Genomic DNA, 20,259 nt, shown 5'->3' on the forward strand with positions numbered 1-20,259 from the left:
ATCCTAAGTTAGTTTTCCCTGCAAAGTTTTTGGGTATCTAATAGATACCGAAAACCAAAGTTTTTGGGTGTCTAAAGTAGCTTCCATTGCAAGAACTGCTTTTTGAATTATTTGTTTGCAGATATCTGAAGACAGTCCATAGAATGTAAGCATTTATTGATACCTACGTAGTAGATTACTTGTAGCAATACTGATAGGTCACATACATCACCAAATACATTAGATTAAATATATCAGTTTATACAGGTAAATGACATAGGAATACTCACAGGAGGGTGCTTGTTTTAAAGCTTTTCACTAATATTAAATTTGCAGATTGCTTTTCTTACCTTTGCTCGTGACTATACATAAGTATTTGTAGATGAGTGCTCATTGTAAAATTTTCCTAACAAAGACCAATAGAAAGAAATGGAAAAAGCACCTATCTGGTCTTCTACTTGTGACTTCTTTCAGAGAATGCCACTGAATGTTCATGGCTTGTTTTAGTTCCATTTTGGCACCTTCTCATTCCTGTCAGTGAATAGATTAAATCATAAATATCTGCACTGTGTCATAAAAAAACTGCTTAACATGACTAGAATTTGAAGTGTCGTATCTGTACAATTTCTGCATTAATTGCTTTGATCACATTGCTCTTGCTTGTCAAACTATTGCAGATTAAATGGTACTTGAAGCCTTTCTAATTACTGGGGAGCTAAAACACAGAGCTTTGCATCTCACATATCCATTTTGAAAGAATATGTAACACCTTGCTTTGTAGCTGTTTAAGTAGGTGTGAGTATATAGTAGTAAAAAAGAAAACACAAGATAGACTGGCTTGTTTTCATGGTGTTGGCAGCTAAAGCTACTGGTGTGGGTGCTTTCTAACAGCCTCTGCAATTTTGCTTTAATTTGCTCCACAGATTCAACTAATGCATGAGATTACCAACTTAAAGAATCTAGTTTCAAATGCTGAAGTGTACAATGAGGAACTTGAGGTGAGCCTCTCCATGAATTTACAGATAGTAAGACTTGTGTGAAATGTGCTTGGTTTGTTTAGCTTGAAGTACCACATCTGCTGATGCCAAGCTAGACATTGTTGTGCTCTGGTTAATCTTACCAGCTGTGAGGAGGATATGTCTTAGAACCATGAATGCTTTCTGTGTAGGTTTTGATAAATTCAGATCTGAAAATCCAAACTGAACACTCCAATCTTCTTTCCTCCTTTCTTCCCCTCCAACTTTTAGGCAGAAATAAATTCCAAACTGGAACAGCTGAAAGAGAAAGAGAACAAAATAAAAATATTACAGAATCGTGTGGAAGAACTACAAAAAGCAGAAGTAGAAAAAAAGGAGACCTCTTTTGCACTGGTAAACATGAGTTTTCTACTGGGTTGAGAGACTACTTTGTTCTTCTGAGTTGGATTAAATTTAGGTATAGCCTTAGTATGATGAACATCTGCTTCACTACAGGTCTTGGGAAATTTTGTTTTACAAAGTTTAAAATGTTAATTACTACATATCATACAGCAGTAGTCTGGAGAAGTCAAGCTATGAGAAATGCTGCTGTTTATCCTGTCTCTCAAACAACCTACTACTCTTCCTCTTAAAGTAAACTTACTGAGTTTTCTAAGCCTGCACTTACATTTTAGCCACATTAAAATGAACACATCAAGTTTATTATGGCTCTATCGTTTTTTGCTTCTTTGAGTGTTGTCTTTTTCAGGGAGATTGTGATAAACTAACTGAAGAAATTCAGCAGCTGAATAAATCCCTCTTAGACAGTGAAGCCATAGCCTTGGATGCCAAAAAGGAATCTGCTTTTCTCAGAAGTGAAAATTTGGAATTGAAGGAGAAGATGGCAAGTACATGTTGAACTGCATTTATAGCTGCACCAAATGCTGTTAAGGGGCTGTCTGCTTCCAGGCTTGAGAAGGAGGCCATCAGTGTGGTGGAACACTCATCATTAGCTTTCTCCAAATACTCTTAAGTAATACTTTTATGATGCAATTTGTGCAAAATGGGTCTTCAGGAAAGAGATAAAAAGAAAGTAAAGGCTTTTTCCATAGGAGTGGGTGGTTAGTTTTAGGTTTACCAGGAGAAAGAGATCGAAGAAGCAGTCTTTAGTGCATTATTAGGACATAAGATTTCAGACCTAATTTTACCAGAGAACAAAGGAGAATAAGACATGTGGACTCAGAAGTAGGATGGAGCTTACTTTGAGCTTTCCAAGAGTAAAGACAAAGTAGTAGCAGCAGTTATGGCCCTGAACTCTAAGGCAGGTTTTCTTAGAGGACTCTGACAGGAATGCAATGAAGTTGTGCCTTAGTCTGCCATATTTATCGAGGTCAAAGCTGGTCAGGGTGACAACAGAAAATGTACCAGATGCATTATTTAAATGTCAAGTACATAGACTTTTACTCTGTGTGACTTACATGTTGTATTGTTTTCCTGAAGAATGAACTCTTAAATAACCATAACCAAATGCAAAAGGATGTCCAGTTATATCAAAGCCAAATAGAAGCGGGAAAAGCCAGTTACCGAAAAATGCAAGCTGACTTGCAGAGAGAGCTGCAATCTTTATTTCAAGAAAATACAAGACTAACTTCACTGATGGAGGGTAAAGTTCCAAAAGGTACTGTTCCAGGTGGTGCCTTTTCCCTGCTCCCTCTCTCCTCCCCTTGCCCTATAATGGTGGGAGGATAGGCAAGGCTTTGGCTCATGTCTTCTTCAATATATGGAGACTCTGGTTAGTATAAAGCAACCAAAGTATCTGGTATTGCTGGCATGGAGTAACTACTTGAGCACTTCCTTGAACATTCTGGAAAATTGCAGCTTGCAAAATATTTTGCACTGTCAAGTTAATGAAGATTGTTAGAGAGAATCTAAAATAAACTGGATATCAACCTAAGAAGTGCTGACAGATTTTCTGACCAGGAGCTTAGTCTTTTAATTGTTGGCAACAGTAAAATTACTTTTCTGGAATTAAAATACTATAACATCCAGAATGAAATATAAATATTTTGCTTAAATTAAAATATGCTTTTTCCTCTTGCACTTGCTTATTAGTTTAAACTTCATTTTCTAGATTTGCTTTCTCATGTGGAGCTGGAAAAAAAGGCAGCTGACTTAAAAGGAGAACTAGAAAATGCTTTGAAAGAGAATGCACTTCTACAGAAACAAGTAAATGAGCTATCAGAATTTCAATCGCTACCAAATACTGTTGAGATGCAAAAGAAAGAGGTAAAAAAAAAATCTAACCTTTTTTCTTGGTTTTGTATTGTTCTTCACTGGTACTAATGGAGGCCTGTTGGATATAAAGCTTTAAAGCCAAAAGTTGTCATGAGTCAACCTGAGATTTTACATTTAAGTTTGTTAAATTGTTGCTTCTCAGATATTTGTACTGAGGAATAAGTTTGTTTAGAGACTTCCTGGGCTGATTCAGCCCTCTGATTATTACTCACTGCTGATACTCCAGGCTGGCAGTGATGAGATTGAAGAGGAGTGTCAAGGCAATTAGAAAGGACTTCAGGGTACTGGGTCAGGTAGTTGATAGGGCAGGAGCACAGGTAGTGTTCTGCTCAGTCCCTTTGGTGGCAGAGGAGAATGAAGAAAGAAACAGGAGAATCCGCATCATCAACAAGTGGCTTAAGGGTTGGTGTCATCAGCAAAATTTTGGATTCTTTGATCATGGGGAAACTTTTACAGCATCTACTCTGCTAGAACCAGATGGGGTACATCTCTCTGTTAAGGGCAAAAAGTTTTTAGCTCATGAACTGGCAGACCTCATTGAGAGGGCTTTAAACTAGGTTTGAAGGGGGAAGGAGAAGCAGCCGAGCTATCTGGAAGCAGGCCCAAAGGGTTGCAAGGCTAAGTCAGGGGCAAAGTCAGTAGCCCAGCTGAGGTGCATGTATACCAATGCACACAGCTTGGGCAACAAACAAGAAGAGCTGGAGGCCGTGGTGCAACTGCAGAGCTATGATGTAGCTGCCATCACAGAAACATGGTGGGATGACTCGCATAGCTGGAGTGCTGCACTGGATGGATACAAGCTCCTCAGAAGAGACAGGAAAGGAAGAAGAGGAGGAGGGGTGCCCCTTTATATTAAGCAGACTTTCGATGCTGTAGAAATTGAAACTAAGGAAGATGGAGTTGAATGCCTATGGGTAAGAATTAAGGGGAAGGCCAACAAGGCTGACACCCTGCTGGGAGTCTGTTACCATCCACCCAACCAGGAAGAAGAGGTAGATGACTTATTCTATGAGCAGCTAGGTAATGTTTCAAGATCATCAGCCCTTGTTCTTGTGGGTGACTTCAACCTACCAGACATCTGCTGGGAACTTAATAGAGCAGTAAAGAGGCAGTGCAGGAAATTCTTAGAATGTATGGAGGACAACTTTCTGTTGCAGCTGGTGGGTGAACCCACCAGGGGAGGGGCTATGTTAGATCTGCTGTTTGCAAATAGAGATGGGCTGGTGGGAGATATGGTGGTTGGAGGTCGCTTGGGGCAGAGTGATCATGAAATAATAGGAGTTCTCAATATTTGGTGAAGTCAGGAGGAGCACCAGTAAGACTCTTACACTGAACTTCCGGAGGACAGACTTTGGCCTGTTTAGGAGACTTATTCAGAGCATCCCTTGGGAAACAGCCCTTAAAAACAAAGGAGTTCAGGAAAGGTGGGCATGCCTCAAAACAGAGATCTTGAGGGCACAGGAACAGACTGTCCCTGTGTGCCGAAAGATCGGTCAACAGGGTAAACGTCCAGCCTGGCTGGGCAAGGAGGTTTTGGAGGTACTTAGGAATAAAAAGAGGATGTATCAGGATTGGAAGGAGGGTCAGGTCTCTAAGGAAGTATTCAAGAAGGCTGCTGGAGCATGCAGAGAAAAATTAGGGAGGCCAAAGCTCATTTTGAACTTAGAATGGCGACTTCTGTAAAGGATAATAAAAAACGTTTTTACAAATACCTTAATGCTAGAAGGAAGGGTAAGACCAGCCTTTGTTCTTTATTGGACAAGGGAGGGAACTTAGCATCTGCAGATGAGGAGAAGGCAGAAGTGCTTAATGCCTACTTTGCCTCAGTTTTTAGTGGGAAGATGACTTGCCCTCAAGACACCTGCCCGCCTGGAATGGTTGATGGTGTCAGGGAGCAGAATGGTCCCCCCATTATCCAAGAGGGGGCAGTCAAAGAACTGCTGAAATGCTTGGATGTTCATAAATCTATGGGACCAGATGGGATCCACCCCAGAGTAATGAGAGAGCTGGCAAACGAGCTTGCAAAGCCACTCTCCATCATTTACCAACAGTCCTGGCTCACTGGTGAGGTTCCGGATGACTGGAAGCTGGCCAATGTGATACCCATTCACAAAAAGGGTGCAAAGGAGGATCCTGGTGTAATTATAGACCAGTCAGCCTGACCTCAGTACCTGCCAAGATAATGGACCAGTTTATATTAAGTGCCATCACACAGAATTTACAGGATGGCCAGGGTATCAGACCCACTCAGCATGGGTTTAGGAGGGGTAGGTCATGTTTGACCAACCTGGTCTCCTCATATGACCAGGTAACCCGCCTAGTGGATGCAGGAAAGGCTGTAGATGTTGTTTATTTGGATTTCAGCAAGGCCTTTGGCACTGTCTCCCACAGCACACTCCTAGACAAGCTGGCAGCCCATGGCTTGGACAGGAGCACTCTTTGCTGGGTTCAGAACTGGCTGCATGGCTGGGCCCAGAGAGTGGTGGTGAACAGTGCTGCATCCAGCTGGTGGCCTGTCACCAGGGGTGTCCCTCAGGGGTCTGTGCTGGGGCCAGTTCTGTTTAATATTTTTATTGATGACATGGATGAGGGTTTAGAGTCTTTCATTAGCAAATTTGCAGATGACACTAAGCTGGGAGCGTGTGTCGATCTGTTAGAGGGACGGAGGGCTTTGCAGAGGGACTTGGAACAGTTGGATGGATGGGCAGAGTCCAGTGGGATGAAGTTTAATAAATCCAAGTGCTGAGTCCTGCACTTTGGCCACAATAACCCCCTGCAATGTTATAGGCTGGGGACAGTGTGGCTGGACAGTGCTCAGGAGGAAAGGGACCTGGGGGTGCTGGTTGGCAGCCAGCTGAACATGAGCCAGCAGTGTGCCCAGGTGGCCAAGGAGGCCAATGGCATCCTGGGCTGTGTCAGGGATGGTGTGGCCAGCAGGAGCAGGGGAGGTCACTCTTCCCCTGTACTGGGCACTGGTGAGGCCACACCTTGAGTGCTGTGTCCAGTTCTGGGCCCCTCAGTTTGGGAAGGACATTGGGGTGCTGGAGCATGTCCAGAGGAGGCAACGAGGCTGGAGAGGGGCTTGGAACACAAACCCTGTGAGGAACGACTGAGGGAGCTGGGGGTGTTTAGCCTGGAGAAAAGGAGACTCAGGGGTGACCTTATCACTCTCTGCACTCCCTGAAGGGTGACTGTGGTGAGCTGGGGGTCGGTCTCTTTGTCTGGGCAACAACAGAGAGAACAAGAGGACACAGTCTCAAGCTGCACCAAGGGAGATACAGGGTAGAATTAAGGAGGAAGTTTTTCACAGAAAGAGTGGTCAAATACTGGAATCATCTACCCAGGGATGTGGTGGAGTCACCATCCCTCGATGTGTTTAAAAAAAGACTGGATGTGGCACTTGGTGCCATGATCTAGTTGAGGTGTTAGAACATGGCTTGGACACGATGATCTTAAAGGTCTCTTCCAACCTAGAAATTCTGTGATTCTGTAATATGTTTAGTCACTGACTACTATAATTATGCATTATTTTCTAGTCCAACCTTTGCATGTCTATTTGCTGTGGTCACCACTGACAACTGAATGTAGAAATATAATGGTGTTATCCTGGGCACTATTTTAGGACTGATTTGGTTTTTTTTGTTTTTTTTTTTTTTTGGTTTTTTTTTGTTTGTTTTTTGTGTGTGTGTGTAACTGGGCAAAGAGAAAATGTCAAGATCTCTTAGCAGAAATTCTGCTTGAGAAGTTAGAGATGTACCTTGCAAATTCTGGAAAACTTGTTAGGAAACTTTTTTATTTCCTAACAGGTAAGGGATTAGTAGACTATGCTGTAAAGGTTTTAAAGGTTTAAAGGGTTGGTGTGCAAACACTTTCTAGCTTTCTTTGTTCTAAGAACCGCTTGCACAGTGAAAATTATTCAGGGCAAGTAATCTACAAACTCATTAATGCTTTGTCTACTCCCACTAATCAACAAAATGTAATTAAATGTTAACAATTTTCTCTCTGTTGATGCCTTAAGGTTTTAGCGTTTATATTGTTCAGATTCTGTACTGCATTAGTGTATAACCCTGAACTCTATATGAAACACTAGTTAGCTTTCTTCACATTTTGGTCAGACTGAACAATCCTTCTGGGCTTGGGAACCAAGGTCACACCATTTACCTCAGGCCCTGGAAAATATAAACAAAAGTGAATCAGGGAGGGGAGGGAAAGGCAAACCAGGGGAATGTGACTTACCTGAAGCTATAGTTGGACAATTAACCTCTGATATGCAAACAGACCAAACTTCTATCTGTCTGAGAAAACTTGTGACTGTTGTTCATCTTGGGTGTAGCCTCTGCCAGTCCTTTGCACTGCCCAAGGTGAATCCTTCAAAGGCCTTTAATAAATACCTACTTTATTCTCTAACTCTGTCTTGCCTCTGTTCTAGGTAGCCAGTCCAAGGCATCAGTATCATCAAGAAAGTATTGATAAATGTAAAAATTCAGTTTAGGAGTCCAGTCTTGGCTCAAACATAGGAAATAGGAAGTATTGAAGAACATCTAAAGAGTTAGAAGAGAGATTTCAGGACTTGGGAATCCTTCTCTTTTAAGGATTCTTTGCTAGACAGCTCTCTCCCAACAGAGCAAAACCCAATGTATTGTGTATGTTTGCCTGTACTTTATTTCCTACATCTTCACATGTACCTGGTTTTTATCATTTACTTCTGACAAATACTGATTTAGAAACCGCTATATATTAATATTGTTTTCTGTTGGCAGATTGTTGAAAAATGTGAGGAGTTACGCTTATTAAAATTGGAAAATGAAAAGCTGCTTTCTGAAGTAGCTGATAATGAAATGAGACTTAAACATATGTCTGAAGAAATTGAAAAATCACAAGACAATCTCACAGATTTGCAATTGAAATATACAAAGTCTGATGACGAATATGTAGCACTTAAACAGCTCCATGAAGAAATAGAACAAAAATACGTCGCTGCATCAGAAACTAATGAACAAATGAAGCTCCAAATAGAATGCCTATCTAAAGAAGCACAAGAGTCTAAAACAATTTTGGAGGAAGTGAAATTAGAGGTCAGTGTCAGCTTGCTCCTTTTTACATATGAGACTTGAGGAATTAATTCATAGTGCTAAAAAAACTGTATAAAACGTTTTTGGAGAAATACTCTGAAAGGTATAAATGACATGATCACTGGCTTCCTCTGGCATGAGTGGGTGCTACTTACTCTGTGCCAGGACTATATTGAAGGCTTAGTCAGTTCAATGGACTCCTCTTGTAGGAAAAGAAATATAATTGCTCTAGATTCTTCTGTAATTGACCTTTTAATTCTTCTTTTTCCATTCTTAAGTAATACCTTTATTATGTAAGTTTTTTTCTATCAATGCTGCTCTCACCTACTCTATATAAAAGCATAGAAACAAAGTTTCCTCATTGGGAACTGGAGACCTTTTAGAACCTGAGTTCTTTCAAACCAGAGAGAGTAGCAACAGAAATTGACCATTTGGCCAGAATAGAAAAAGAAATACAAAAAAATTTTAAAGAAAGGGAAGTGAACCATACATATTTTTGACAAAGCTTTGGGCACTGCTTTGGTTGTCATATTCCAACTATGGTTTTGATAATTCCTAAGCTATGCTACAGTTTGATGTGTATGTTTTAGTAAGACTTCTGCTACTAAGGAGCCATCACAGGAAAGTTCCATAAACAAATGCTTATTTATTGTGGGCAAGAGTATAAGTAATGACTTACAGAGAAATTATGACCTTGCTAGCTAGCATCTTTCTTCCTTTCTAAGCTCATAAAAGCTCATTATATGTACTGTGAGAACATGTACATATAATGGAGCTCTGCATTACAATGCGTCTGTCCTTTTCCTTTGCAAACTAAAGCTCTCTAGCAAAATGAAAGAACTGGAAGAAAAAGAAGCAGGGCAAAAACAACTTCTTGAGCTAAGAGAAAATCTTGTTCGGACTCAGCAGAAGTTAAACGAACTGGAACAATTAAAAGAGAAGGAAAGGATTAGTGCAGCGAGACTGGAGGCCAAAGATTTGGAGATCCAGGCAGTCTTGCAGCAGCTTACAGAATGCCAGGAAGAAATAAAAGCTCTAACCCAGGAAAGAGGTGACCTGAAGCAAAAAGAAGAGCTTCTCCGAGCTGAAACAGAGCAACTCAGAGAGGATATAAAGGACACTGTTTCAATGGTAGGAGAAGGACTTTTAAACTGTATTAATATTTAGGAGAATATAGGAGTGGGAGTTTGTGTGGTTATTTTTAATCAAGGAATGCTTACTAATATTACAAAATACATGTATTTTCTTTGTGGATTTTCTCTCTTGTATTCTAAAGAACATCTTGGCACATGAAGATCTGAGAAATACACAAAATTCTCTGAAGGAATCCCAAAAAACTGTCAAGAAGTTGGAACAAAGTATTTCTGAAAAAGAATCTCAGATTCTGAGTGTGGAAGAGGCACTAGGGAAAACCATTAAAGAACTCCAAATACAGGTAAAACTTTATGCAATAATTAAAACAAGCTCAGTTAATCTGCTTCTAGTCTCTTCTGCATCTCTCTTTCTTAAAAACTTTCTGGGCTCTTGATAGCAAGTGGGCAGGAAAAGAGTACTGCCTAATCCAAGTCTTGACCAGCTGCTGCTGTTTCTGTAGAGCTTCAAGGGGTAATGTACATCAAATTAACTTGCTTAACTTGTGTGCCCAATGGTTGTGGATTTGAGTGGTGGCATTGGATAGGAAATGGAAGAGGAGATGAGAGTTACTTAAGTGTAGAAATGAGGCTGATTCATATTTAAAATAGAAATTTCATTATTTATAACAATCCCAATGAGAACTGCAAGCCAGGATTGTCGATGGCAATCAGATCCCATCCCAATGTATCACAGAACCCTGTTACAATATATACTGTAGGAGAGTGAATCAAACAAAACTTTGGCATTTAATTTTATATTGAATTGATGAAAACGCTGTCTTTGCATATTTTTTTAATAGATCTCAGAAATGACAGAAGAAATGAAAATCATCACATCAGAGAGAGATCAGCTTGCTGAGGAAAAATCAGAAAGTAATACCTGTAGAGAAAGTGATCAGCTTCAGGTGCAAAAGGATCAAATCATTTTCCTTACACAAGAGAACCGTTCATTGCAGGAGAAGCTGGACAGTTTACTTTTGAAAACAGAGAAGTTTGGGGAAAGAACTTGGGTAATTATGCTAAAGCTGTAATGGGAAGCTTGCTTATTTAAACTTTTGCTTGAGTGAAATAATTGCAAAACACACAGCAGAAAATGGTCGTGGTACTTTACTGCACCACATTAAACTCCAAGTTTATTATGGTTTACTTGAGATATAGGCCACCCATATCGTTGACATAAATATGTATATATGTACATATATGGACATCCAGTAGGAGAATGACTATAAATAGAACATTAACTTGATACACGATAGTAATGATATGTACGGTTCTGCACAGGAATGTTCTATAATTAAGTAGATGAAGCTAAAAACTCATTTGAAAAGGGTGGAATAGCTCTTCTAAAGCAAAGGTAGAACTTGCTTTTTTACTGACACTGAAAGGGATATTGCACAGATCACTTCTTGTAATTGTAATTGGATGTGCTGATTGCACTTCTCTGTGTGTGCTTTTATAGCAATGATTCTGATTGTTGTACATAATCAACCTGTCAAAGGTGTCAGATACGTTTTTCCTAAAGCTGCATTCTGAATATGTTTATTTGAATCTCTTACAAAATAGATACCACCGATTCAAGGACAATCTATGGAGCAAGAGTTATTGCTTCTGAGAGAAGAGCTGAGCCAGGCACAACAGAAATTGCATGAAATGGAGGAAGCAAAGGCCAGTGAATATCAAGGGGAAACTGAAAAAATGGAGAGAACAGATGTTATTCCAAAACCACATGACTCCCAGGAAATCAGCATCCAGACTGAAAGAGATGATGATGAATTTAAAATGCAACTGGAAAATCTCCAGAATGAGAGAGACCAGCTAAGAGAAATGCTACAGGAGACAATTAGCAAGGTAATAAAAGTAGCTCTCTTCCCATAGGAGAGCAGCTCTAGTAGATTTCTTTGATTTTTTGCAAGTGTGGTTCAGGTGTCAATGTGTTAATGTACTTTAATTGTGTCCAAAGAACTCAGAGATGCAGGAGGAGTTGAGATGTACTCGTGAATCTCTCGCACAGCATCAGGAGAAGATTGTGGAGCTGAAAGGAAGTATTTCAGAGAAAGAAAACCAGCTCTCAAAGGTGCAAGATGCACTGAAGGAAAAAACTGATGAGCTGCAGCAGAAGGTCAGAAGCAGTTTTGTCAAGAAAATTACAAGTTCTGCTGGGTTTGGTACTCCATGTCTACTGCAAACTCCAGTTTGTAGGGCTCCAGTAGATGTACTAAAGGAAACCCAGTATTTATAACTGAAGATGTCTTGGTGCTAAATGAATGAATATTATTTAGAATCAACAATGCACTTTAACTTCTCTCCATTTTCCTAGTCTTAAATTTTATGCATTCCAGTAATGTCATTTAGCGATCTCATTCTGAAAATCTGTGAGCAACTTTAGGAGAGCTTAGGTCCTGCTTATTAATTTATTTACTCTATTATCAATTGGTTCTCCACTTTTTGTTTTCATGTCTGAAGCCAGTGTGGATGGTAGGCTTCAATTTAATATATAGAAATGTCTCCTTTCTACTATGGATAGAGCAACTGAGGCATTTTTATGGATTTAGAATGTCTTGCATGTTTTCCCACATTTTACTTTTGCCTTCCACTGAGACAGAAGCACTGACATTTGATGGCTCTTAAGCAAAATTGGGTATTTTTTTGTTTTTGGCTTACTATAGCTGGAAACCACTGGGGATTAAAACAATCAATTTACAACAACCCATATGTACAGACACTGCTTCTGAAGGATGATCCAACAACACTCTTCAATCTAAACTTCATTGCTGGGACAAGAAACCTTAGGAACATATAACGTTACTGGTTGTATTTTCTCCAAAGCATCAAGTTATTTTTGCCTGTGCAAGAGGTGATTACAAATACCAATCCTGCTTTGGATTTGTTCTTTCCAGCTCACTGAAGTCACTGAAAGCCTGACTCGTGTCTCATCTGAGTATGGTGACCTCCTGGCAGAAAAGCAGCAAACTGAAAGGGCAATGAGTGAGCAGCTTGAGAGAATCACTTCACTTAACAAGGAGAAGGATGAGCTTCAGCACATGGTAGAGACTTGTAAAGAAAGGGAAGAACACTTGTTAAAGGTTCAGAGGCAGGCAGAGATTTTGAAGGACAGCCTGACAAACAAGGTGAGGAGTTTTGCTGTTTAGTCACTATTTTGTATTCTGATGTTTTCTCAATGGTGTGCCAAATTCTTGCTCCACTTAAATCCTATTTAATTCTTAATTCTGAGAGGATCATCTTTGTGTTGGCAAGCAAACGTGAACCATGGGCAAAGGATTTTCTCTAAGTTTGTTTTCTCCTGATATTTAGCAATAACATGCTCAACTTGTCTCAGCCTTGTAACCCATTGCATTGGTCCTTCTTTGGAATGGATGTGAATTTGCCTGAGTGCCTATTCAGTACAATAATCAGTAATTGAACGCATACTCCACCTTTTTAAAAGGCACTGTGTAGACAGCATGAACCAAACAGGGTTTTGAATCCTTAGTGCTTTGCATGCTCTTTGAATAACAGGTTTGGTTTGGAAGTTGTTCTTCTTTGGTTGTACTGGTTTAAAGTTAAGAACACTGTAGGAGAGTGAATCAAGCAAACTTTGGCATTTAATTTTATATTGAATTGATGAAAACGCTGTCTTTGCATATTTTTTAATAGATCTCAGAAATGACAGAAGAAATGAAAATCATCACATCAGAGAGAGATCAGCTTGCTGAGGAAAAATCAGAAAGTAATACCTGTAGAGAAAGTGATCAGCTTCAGGTGCAAAAGGAACAAATCATTTTCCTTACACAAGAGAACCGTTCATTGCAGGAGAAGCTGGACAGTTTACTTTTGAAAACAGAGGAGTTTGGGGAAGGAACTTGGGTAATTATGCTAAAGCTGTAATGGGAAGCTTGCTTATTTAAACTTTTGCTTGAGTGAAATATCTTGTAAAAGCTGCAGACCATTAAAGAGCAAATTTATTGTTCACTTAAGATATAACTCCCCATATATTTATGAATGGACATCTAGTACCAGAATGTGACAGATGTTTTTGTCAGTAAAGTATTGACTTGATTTCCATGCACATGGATATAGTTCTTATAATCAAGTAAGCTGAAGCTAAAATCTGCTCATCTGTAGAGTAATTCTGCCTTTTTAAAGCATAGCTAGAACTGACTTTGTCCTTTTTCAGTGGAAGGGACATAGCAACCAACACTTTGTATAACTGCGTGTGCTGATTTTGTACATTTGTGGGCAGGGTGGGTGTGTATATATATATACAAACACAGGCACACACACACATATATATATAATGTAAACTTCAAAAGAAAAGTATTGTATGTGCATTTATTTTAATATTGAAGAGGCTGTGGACAAATTTCAAGTAAATAATTTTCTGGGCCAACCTAGCATGTTATACTTTTGAGACTACGAATAAGGATAAGGTCTCTAGTTTTAAGATGGGAGAGGTTTGTTGTTGGGCTTTTTTGTTGCTGATATTCCCCCTATGCTTAAACTATGACAGTGAAATACTACTTCTGATAACTTCTAAAAGAAATTTTTGCTTCAAGTTTTATTTTCACATGTCTCTTATTTTATTCAAGAACCTTAAATTGGATATGGACTTTGGTCAAACTGTAATATTCTAAAAGAAGTACTAATCTGTCTAAAGCAGTGTTGCTGTCTGTTGTACATAATCAACCTGTCAAAGGTGTCAAATACGTTTTTCCTAAAGCTGCATTCTGAATATGTTTATTTGAACCTCTTACAAAATAGATACCACCGATTCAAGGACAATCTATGGAGCAAGAGTTATTGCTTCTGAGAGAAGAGCTGAGCCAGGCACAACAGAAATTGCATGAAATGGAGGAAGCAAAGGCCAGTGAATATCAAGGGGAAACTGAAAAAATGGAGAGAACAGATGTTATTCCAAAACCACATGACTCCCAGGAAATCAGCATCCAGACTGAAAGAGATGATGATGAATTTAAAATGCAACTGGAAAATCTCCAGAATGAGAGAGACCAGCTAAGAGAAATGCTACAGGAGACAATTAGCAAGGTAATAAAAGTAGCTCTCTTCCCATAGGAGAGCAGCTCTAGTAGATTTCTTTGATTTTTTGCAAGTGTGGTTCAGGTGTCAATGTGTTAATGTACTTTAATTGTGTCCAAAGAACTCAGAGATGCAGGAGGAGTTGAGATGTACTCGTGAATCTCTCGCACAGCATCAGGAGAAGATTGTGGAGCTGAAAGGAAGTATTTCAGAGAAAGAAAACCAGCTCTCAAAGGTGCAAGAGGCACTGAAGGAAAAAACTGATGAGCTGCAGCAGAAGGTCAGAAGCAGTTTTGTCAAGAAAATTACAAGTTCTGCTGGGTTTGGTACTCCATGTCTACTGCAAACTCCAGTTTGTAGGGCTCCAGTAGATGTACTAAAGGAAACCCAGTATTTATAACTGAAGATGTCTTGGTGCTAAATGAATGAATATTATTTAGAATCAACAATGCACTTTAACTTCTCTCCATTTTCCTAGTCTTAAATTTTATGCATTCCAGTAATGTCATTTAGCTATCTCATTCTGAAGATCTTGAGCAACTTTAGGAGAGCTTAGGTCATGCTTTAATTTATCTACTCTATTATCAATTGGTTCTCCACTTTTTGTTTTCATGTCCGAAGCCAGTGTGGATGGTAGGCTTCAATTTAATATATAGAAATGTCTCCTTTCTACTATGGATAGAGCAACTGAGGCATTTTTATGGATTTAGAATGTCTTGCATGTTTTCCCACATTTTACTTTTGCCTTCCACTGAGACAGTAGCACTGACATTTGATTGGCTCTTAAGCAAAATTGGGTATTTTTTGTTTTTTGGCTTACTATAGCTGGAAACCACTGGGGATTAAAACAATCCATTTACAACAACCCATATGTACAGACACTGCTTCTGAAGGATGATCCAACAACACTCTTCAATCTAAACTTCATTGCTGGGACAAGAAACCTTAGGAACATATAACGTTACTGGTTGTATTTTCTCCAAAGCATCAAGTTATTTTTGCCTGTGCAAGAGGTGATTACAAATACCAATCCTGCTTTGGATTTGTTCTTTCCAGCTCACTGAAGTCACTGAAAGCCTGACTCGTGTCTCATCTGAGTATGGTGACCTCCTGGCAGAAAAGCAGCAAACTGAAAGGGCAATGAGTGAGCAGCTTGAGAGAATCACTTCACTTAACAAGGAGAAGGATGAGCTTCAGCACATGGTAGAGACTTGTAAAGAAAGGGAAGAACACTTGTTAAAGGTTCAGAGGCAGGCAGAGATTTTGAAGGACAGCCTGACAAACAAGGTGAGGAGTTTTGCTGTTTAGTCACTATTTTGTATTCTGATGTTTTCTCAATGGTGTGCCAAATTCTTGCTCCACTTAAATCCTATTTAATTCTTAATTCTGAGAGGATCATCTTTGTGTTGGCAAGCAAACGTGAACCATGGGCAAAGGATTTTCTCTAAGTTTGTTTTCTCCTGATATTTAGCAATAACATGCTCAACTTGTCTCAGCCTTGTAACCCATTGCATTGGTCCTTCTTTGGAATGGATGTGAATTTGCCTGAGTGCCTATTCAGTACAATAATCAGTAATTGAACGCATACTCCACCTTTTTAAAAGGCACTGTGTAGACAGCATGAACCAAACAGGGTTTTGAATCCTTAGTGCTTTGCATGCTCTTTGAATAACAGGTTTGGTTTGGAAGTTGTTCTTCTTTGGTTGTACTGGTTTAAAGTTAAGAACACTGTAGGAGAGTGAATCAAGCAAACTTTGGCATTTAATTTTATATTGAATTGATGAAAACGCTGTCTTTGCATATTTTTTAATAGATCTCAGAAATGACAGAAGAAATGAAAATCATCACATCAGAGAGAGATCAGCTTGCTGAGGAAAAATCAGAAAGTAATACCTGTAGAGAAAGTGATCAGCTTCAGGTGCAAAAGGAACAAATCATTTTCCTTACACAAGAGAACCGTTCATTGCAGGAGAAGCTGGACAGTTTACTTTTGAAAACAGAGGAGTTTGGGGAAGGAACTTGGGTAATTATGCTAAAGCTGTAATGGGAAGCTTGCTTATTTAAACTTTTGCTTGAGTGAAATATCTTGTAAAAGCTGCAGACCATTAAAGAGCAAATTTATTGTTCACTTAAGATATAACTCCCCATATATTTATGAATGGACATCTAGTACCAGAATGTGACAGATGTTTTTGTCGGTAAAGTATTGACTTGATTTCCATGCACATGGATATAGTTCTTATAATCAAGTAAGCTGAAGCTAAATTCTGCTCATCTGTAGAGTAATTCTGCCTTTTTAAAGCATAGCTAGAACTGACTTTGTCCTTTTTCAATGGAAGGGACATAGCAACCAACACTTTGTATAACTGCGTGTGCTGATTGTACATTTGTGGGCAGGGTGGGTGTGTATATATATACAAACACAGGCACACACACATATATATATATATAATGTAAACTTCAAAAGAAAAGTATTGTATGTGCATTTATTTTAATATTGAAGAGGCTGTGGACAAATTTCAAGTAAATAATTTTCTGGGCCGACCTAGCATGTTATACTTTTGAGACTACAAATAGGGATAAGGTCTCTAGTTTTAAGATGGGAGAGGTTTGTTGTTGGGCTTTTTTGTTGCTGATATTCCCCCTATGCTTAAACTATGACAGTGAAATACTACTTCTGATAACTTCTAAAAGAAATTTTTGCTTCAAGTTTTATTTTCACATGTCTCTTATTTTATTCAAGAACCTTAAATTGGATATGGACTTTGGTCAAACTGTAATATTCTAAAAGAAGTACTAATCTGTCTAAAGCAGTGTTGCTGTCTGTTGTACATAATCAACCTGTCAAAGGTGTCAGATACGTTTTTCCTAAAGCTGCATTCTGAATATGTTTATTTGAATCTCTTACAAAATAGATACCACCGATTCAAGGACAATCTATGGAGCAAGAGTTATTGCTTCTGAGAGAAGAGCTGAGCCAGGCACAACAGAAATTGCATGAAATGGAGGAAGCAAAGGCCAGTGAATATCAAGGGGAACTGAAAAAATGGAGAGAACAGATGTTATTCCAAAACCACATGACTCCCAGGAAATCAGCATCCAGACTGAAAGAGATGATGATGAATTTAAAATGCAACTGGAAAATCTCCAGAATGAGAGAGACCAGCTAAGAGAAATGCTACAGGAGACAATTAGCAAGGTAATAAATGTAGCTCTCTTCCCATAGGAGAGCAGCTCTAGTAGATTTCTTTGATTTTTTGCAAGTGTGGTTCAGGTGTCAATGTGTTAATGTACTTTAATTGTGTCCAAAGAACTCAGAGATGCAGGAGGAGTTGAGATGTACTCGTGAATCTCTCGCACAGCATCAGGAGAAGATTGTGGAGCTGAAAGGAAGTATTTCAGAGAAAGAAAACCAGCTCTCAAAGGTGCAAGAGGCACTGAAGGAAAAAACTGATGAGCTGCAGCAGAAGGTCAGAAGCAGTTTTGTCAAGAAAATTACAAGTTCTGCTGGGTTTGGTACTCCATGTCTACTGCAAACTCCAGTTTGTAGGGCTCCAGTAGATGTACTAAAGGAAACCCAGTATTTATAACTGAAGATGTCTTGGTGCTAAATGAATGAATATTATTTAGAATCAACAATGCCCTTTAACTTCTCTCCATTTTCCTAGTCTTAAATTTTATGCATTCCAGTAATGTCATTTAGCTATCTCATTCTGAAGATCCTTGAGCAACTTTAGGAGAGCTTAGGTCCTGCTTTAATTAATTTATTTACTCTATTATCAATTGGTTCTCCACTTTTTGTTTTCATGTCCGAAGCCAGTGTGGATGGTAGACTTCAATTTAATATATAGAAATGTCTCCTTTCTACTATGGATAGAGCAACTGAGGCATTTTTATGGATTTAGAATGTCTTGCATGTTTTCCCACATTTTACTTTTGCCTTCCACTGAGACAGTAGCACTGACATTTGGCTGGCTCTTAAGCAAAATTTTGGCTTACTACAGCAAGAAGCAACTGGGGGTATTATTTTCCCTAAAACAATCCATTTACAGCAACCCATATGTACAACACTCTTCAATCTAAACTTCATTGCTGGGACAAGAAACCTTAGGAACATATAATGTTACTGGTTGTATTTTCTCCAAAGCATCAAGTTATTTTTGCCTGTGCAAGAGGTGATTACAAATACCAATCCTGCTTTGGATTTGTTCTTTCCAGCTCACTGATGTCACTGAAAGCCTGACTCGTGTCTCATCTGAGTATGGTGACCTCCTGGCAGAAAAGCAGCAAACTGAAAGGGCAATGAGTGAGCAGCTTGAGAGAATCACTTCACTTAACAAGGAGAAGGATGAGCTTCAGCACATGGTAGAGACTTGTAAAGAAAGGGAAGAACACTTGTTAAAGGTTCAGAGGCAGACAGAGATTTTGAAGGACAGCCTGACAAACGAGGTGAGGAGTTTTGCTCTTTAGTCACTATTTTGTATTCTGATGTTTTATTACTCATATGCTAATCATTTGCACAAACTCTTTGATTTTTATTCTCAGCCCATCAGCTTTATGGTTGGTAATCATACATGAACCATGGGACAAGGATTTTGTCTACGTTTCTTTATTGATTTTTAGGAATAACATTGTCCACTGCTCTCAGCCTCGTACCCCATTGGGTTGGTCCAGTTTTAGAATGAACTTGAATTTATCGTATGTGTGCATTTTTAATATAATTATCAGTAATTGAACATGCCTTCCACCGTTTTTAAAAAGCACTGTGGTAGACAGTGTGGACTTAACTGGGTTTTGAATAGTTGGTGCTTTGCACACTTTCTGAATGCCAGACAATGTTTGAAAGTCTTGCACTTAGTTCTGGCCTACTCATGCTTTTCATAGTGTTTACTTTGCAGCTTTTCACCCATCAATTTTTTCTTTTGTAGATCAAAAAGTATAATTGAGGATTGCTTCAGTTTAGCAAATATTACTCTCCAGTTGAGGCAGTATAAAGATATTGTCCGTCTTTTGTGCTCATCTTCTATTTATTTTAATTTTCTTATATAGACATAGGTTGCCTTTTCCTTTGATTCCACTTGAACTTTGAGAAAACCAAAGTTGACTGATGTTAACTTTTTGGGTGTCATGCTGTTCCTCTTCCTTGTAAATTTTTTTCTATGTGATTAGAACACCAGAATTATTTTTCAACTTTTTTTTTTCTGCTAGTATGAATTTTAGTAATTAAGAATTCTGATTTTTGTATTTGACACAACTGATTTTACTACTTCATAGGGTGTATAAAGACCACAACCACCAAATTGTTATTTGCATTTTTCTCCACTGTTCACTGTAGATCCAACAGTTAACTGAGACGTTAAATAGTGTCTCATGTGAGAAGGACCGGTTATTAACTGAAAGAACTAATCACTATTTACAACTTAAAGAACAAATCTCATCAGTTAATCGAGAAAAAGATGAGCTACAAAAACTTCTTCAGGATGCCAGGTCTGAGCAGGACCAGCTCAAGACAGAATTGCAAAGAAATTCTGAGATGGTGAGTGTTGCAATTTGCATACTTGAGTTATGAATAACTTCTCATCTCAAGTGGTACTTAAATATGTGGTTTTATTTTAGTGTGTTGAAACAAAGGCACAACTGGAAGATGCTTTAGAACAACTGAAGCAGAGTAACCTGAACAATAACTCCATTCAGGTAAACCCAGTGGATATTGCAGAGCAGGTGGCCAATGACAGCTTGACAGACAAAACCTTGAAAATTAAGGTAAGCTTATTTTTCTGTTTGTTTTAA

The 20,259-nt window shown here is 38.8% G+C and overlaps 1 protein-coding gene across 1 annotated transcript in view; it reads left to right on the forward strand.

Annotated features, from left to right (window-relative positions):
- Positions 1-20,259, forward strand: part of CENPE (centromere protein E) — a 42,477-nt gene that overhangs the window by 12,750 nt on the left and 9,468 nt on the right. Inside the window, 18 exon segments of the mRNA XM_054514573.1 lie at positions 903-977; positions 1,227-1,349; positions 1,705-1,839; positions 2,436-2,613; positions 3,067-3,221; positions 7,991-8,305; positions 9,122-9,433; positions 9,579-9,737; positions 10,236-10,445; positions 10,999-11,283; positions 11,396-11,554; positions 12,333-12,563; positions 13,090-13,299; positions 14,194-14,478; positions 14,591-14,749; positions 15,526-15,756; positions 19,805-20,005; positions 20,086-20,232. Coding sequence (XP_054370548.1) covers positions 903-977; positions 1,227-1,349; positions 1,705-1,839; positions 2,436-2,613; positions 3,067-3,221; positions 7,991-8,305; positions 9,122-9,433; positions 9,579-9,737; positions 10,236-10,445; positions 10,999-11,283; positions 11,396-11,554; positions 12,333-12,563; positions 13,090-13,299; positions 14,194-14,478; positions 14,591-14,749; positions 15,526-15,756; positions 19,805-20,005; positions 20,086-20,232 — 3,570 coding nt within the window.

This window comes from Molothrus ater, chromosome 4 (genome assembly GCF_012460135.2).
Source record: "Molothrus ater isolate BHLD 08-10-18 breed brown headed cowbird chromosome 4, BPBGC_Mater_1.1, whole genome shotgun sequence".
Classification (NCBI taxonomy): Eukaryota; Metazoa; Chordata; class Aves; order Passeriformes; family Icteridae; genus Molothrus; species Molothrus ater.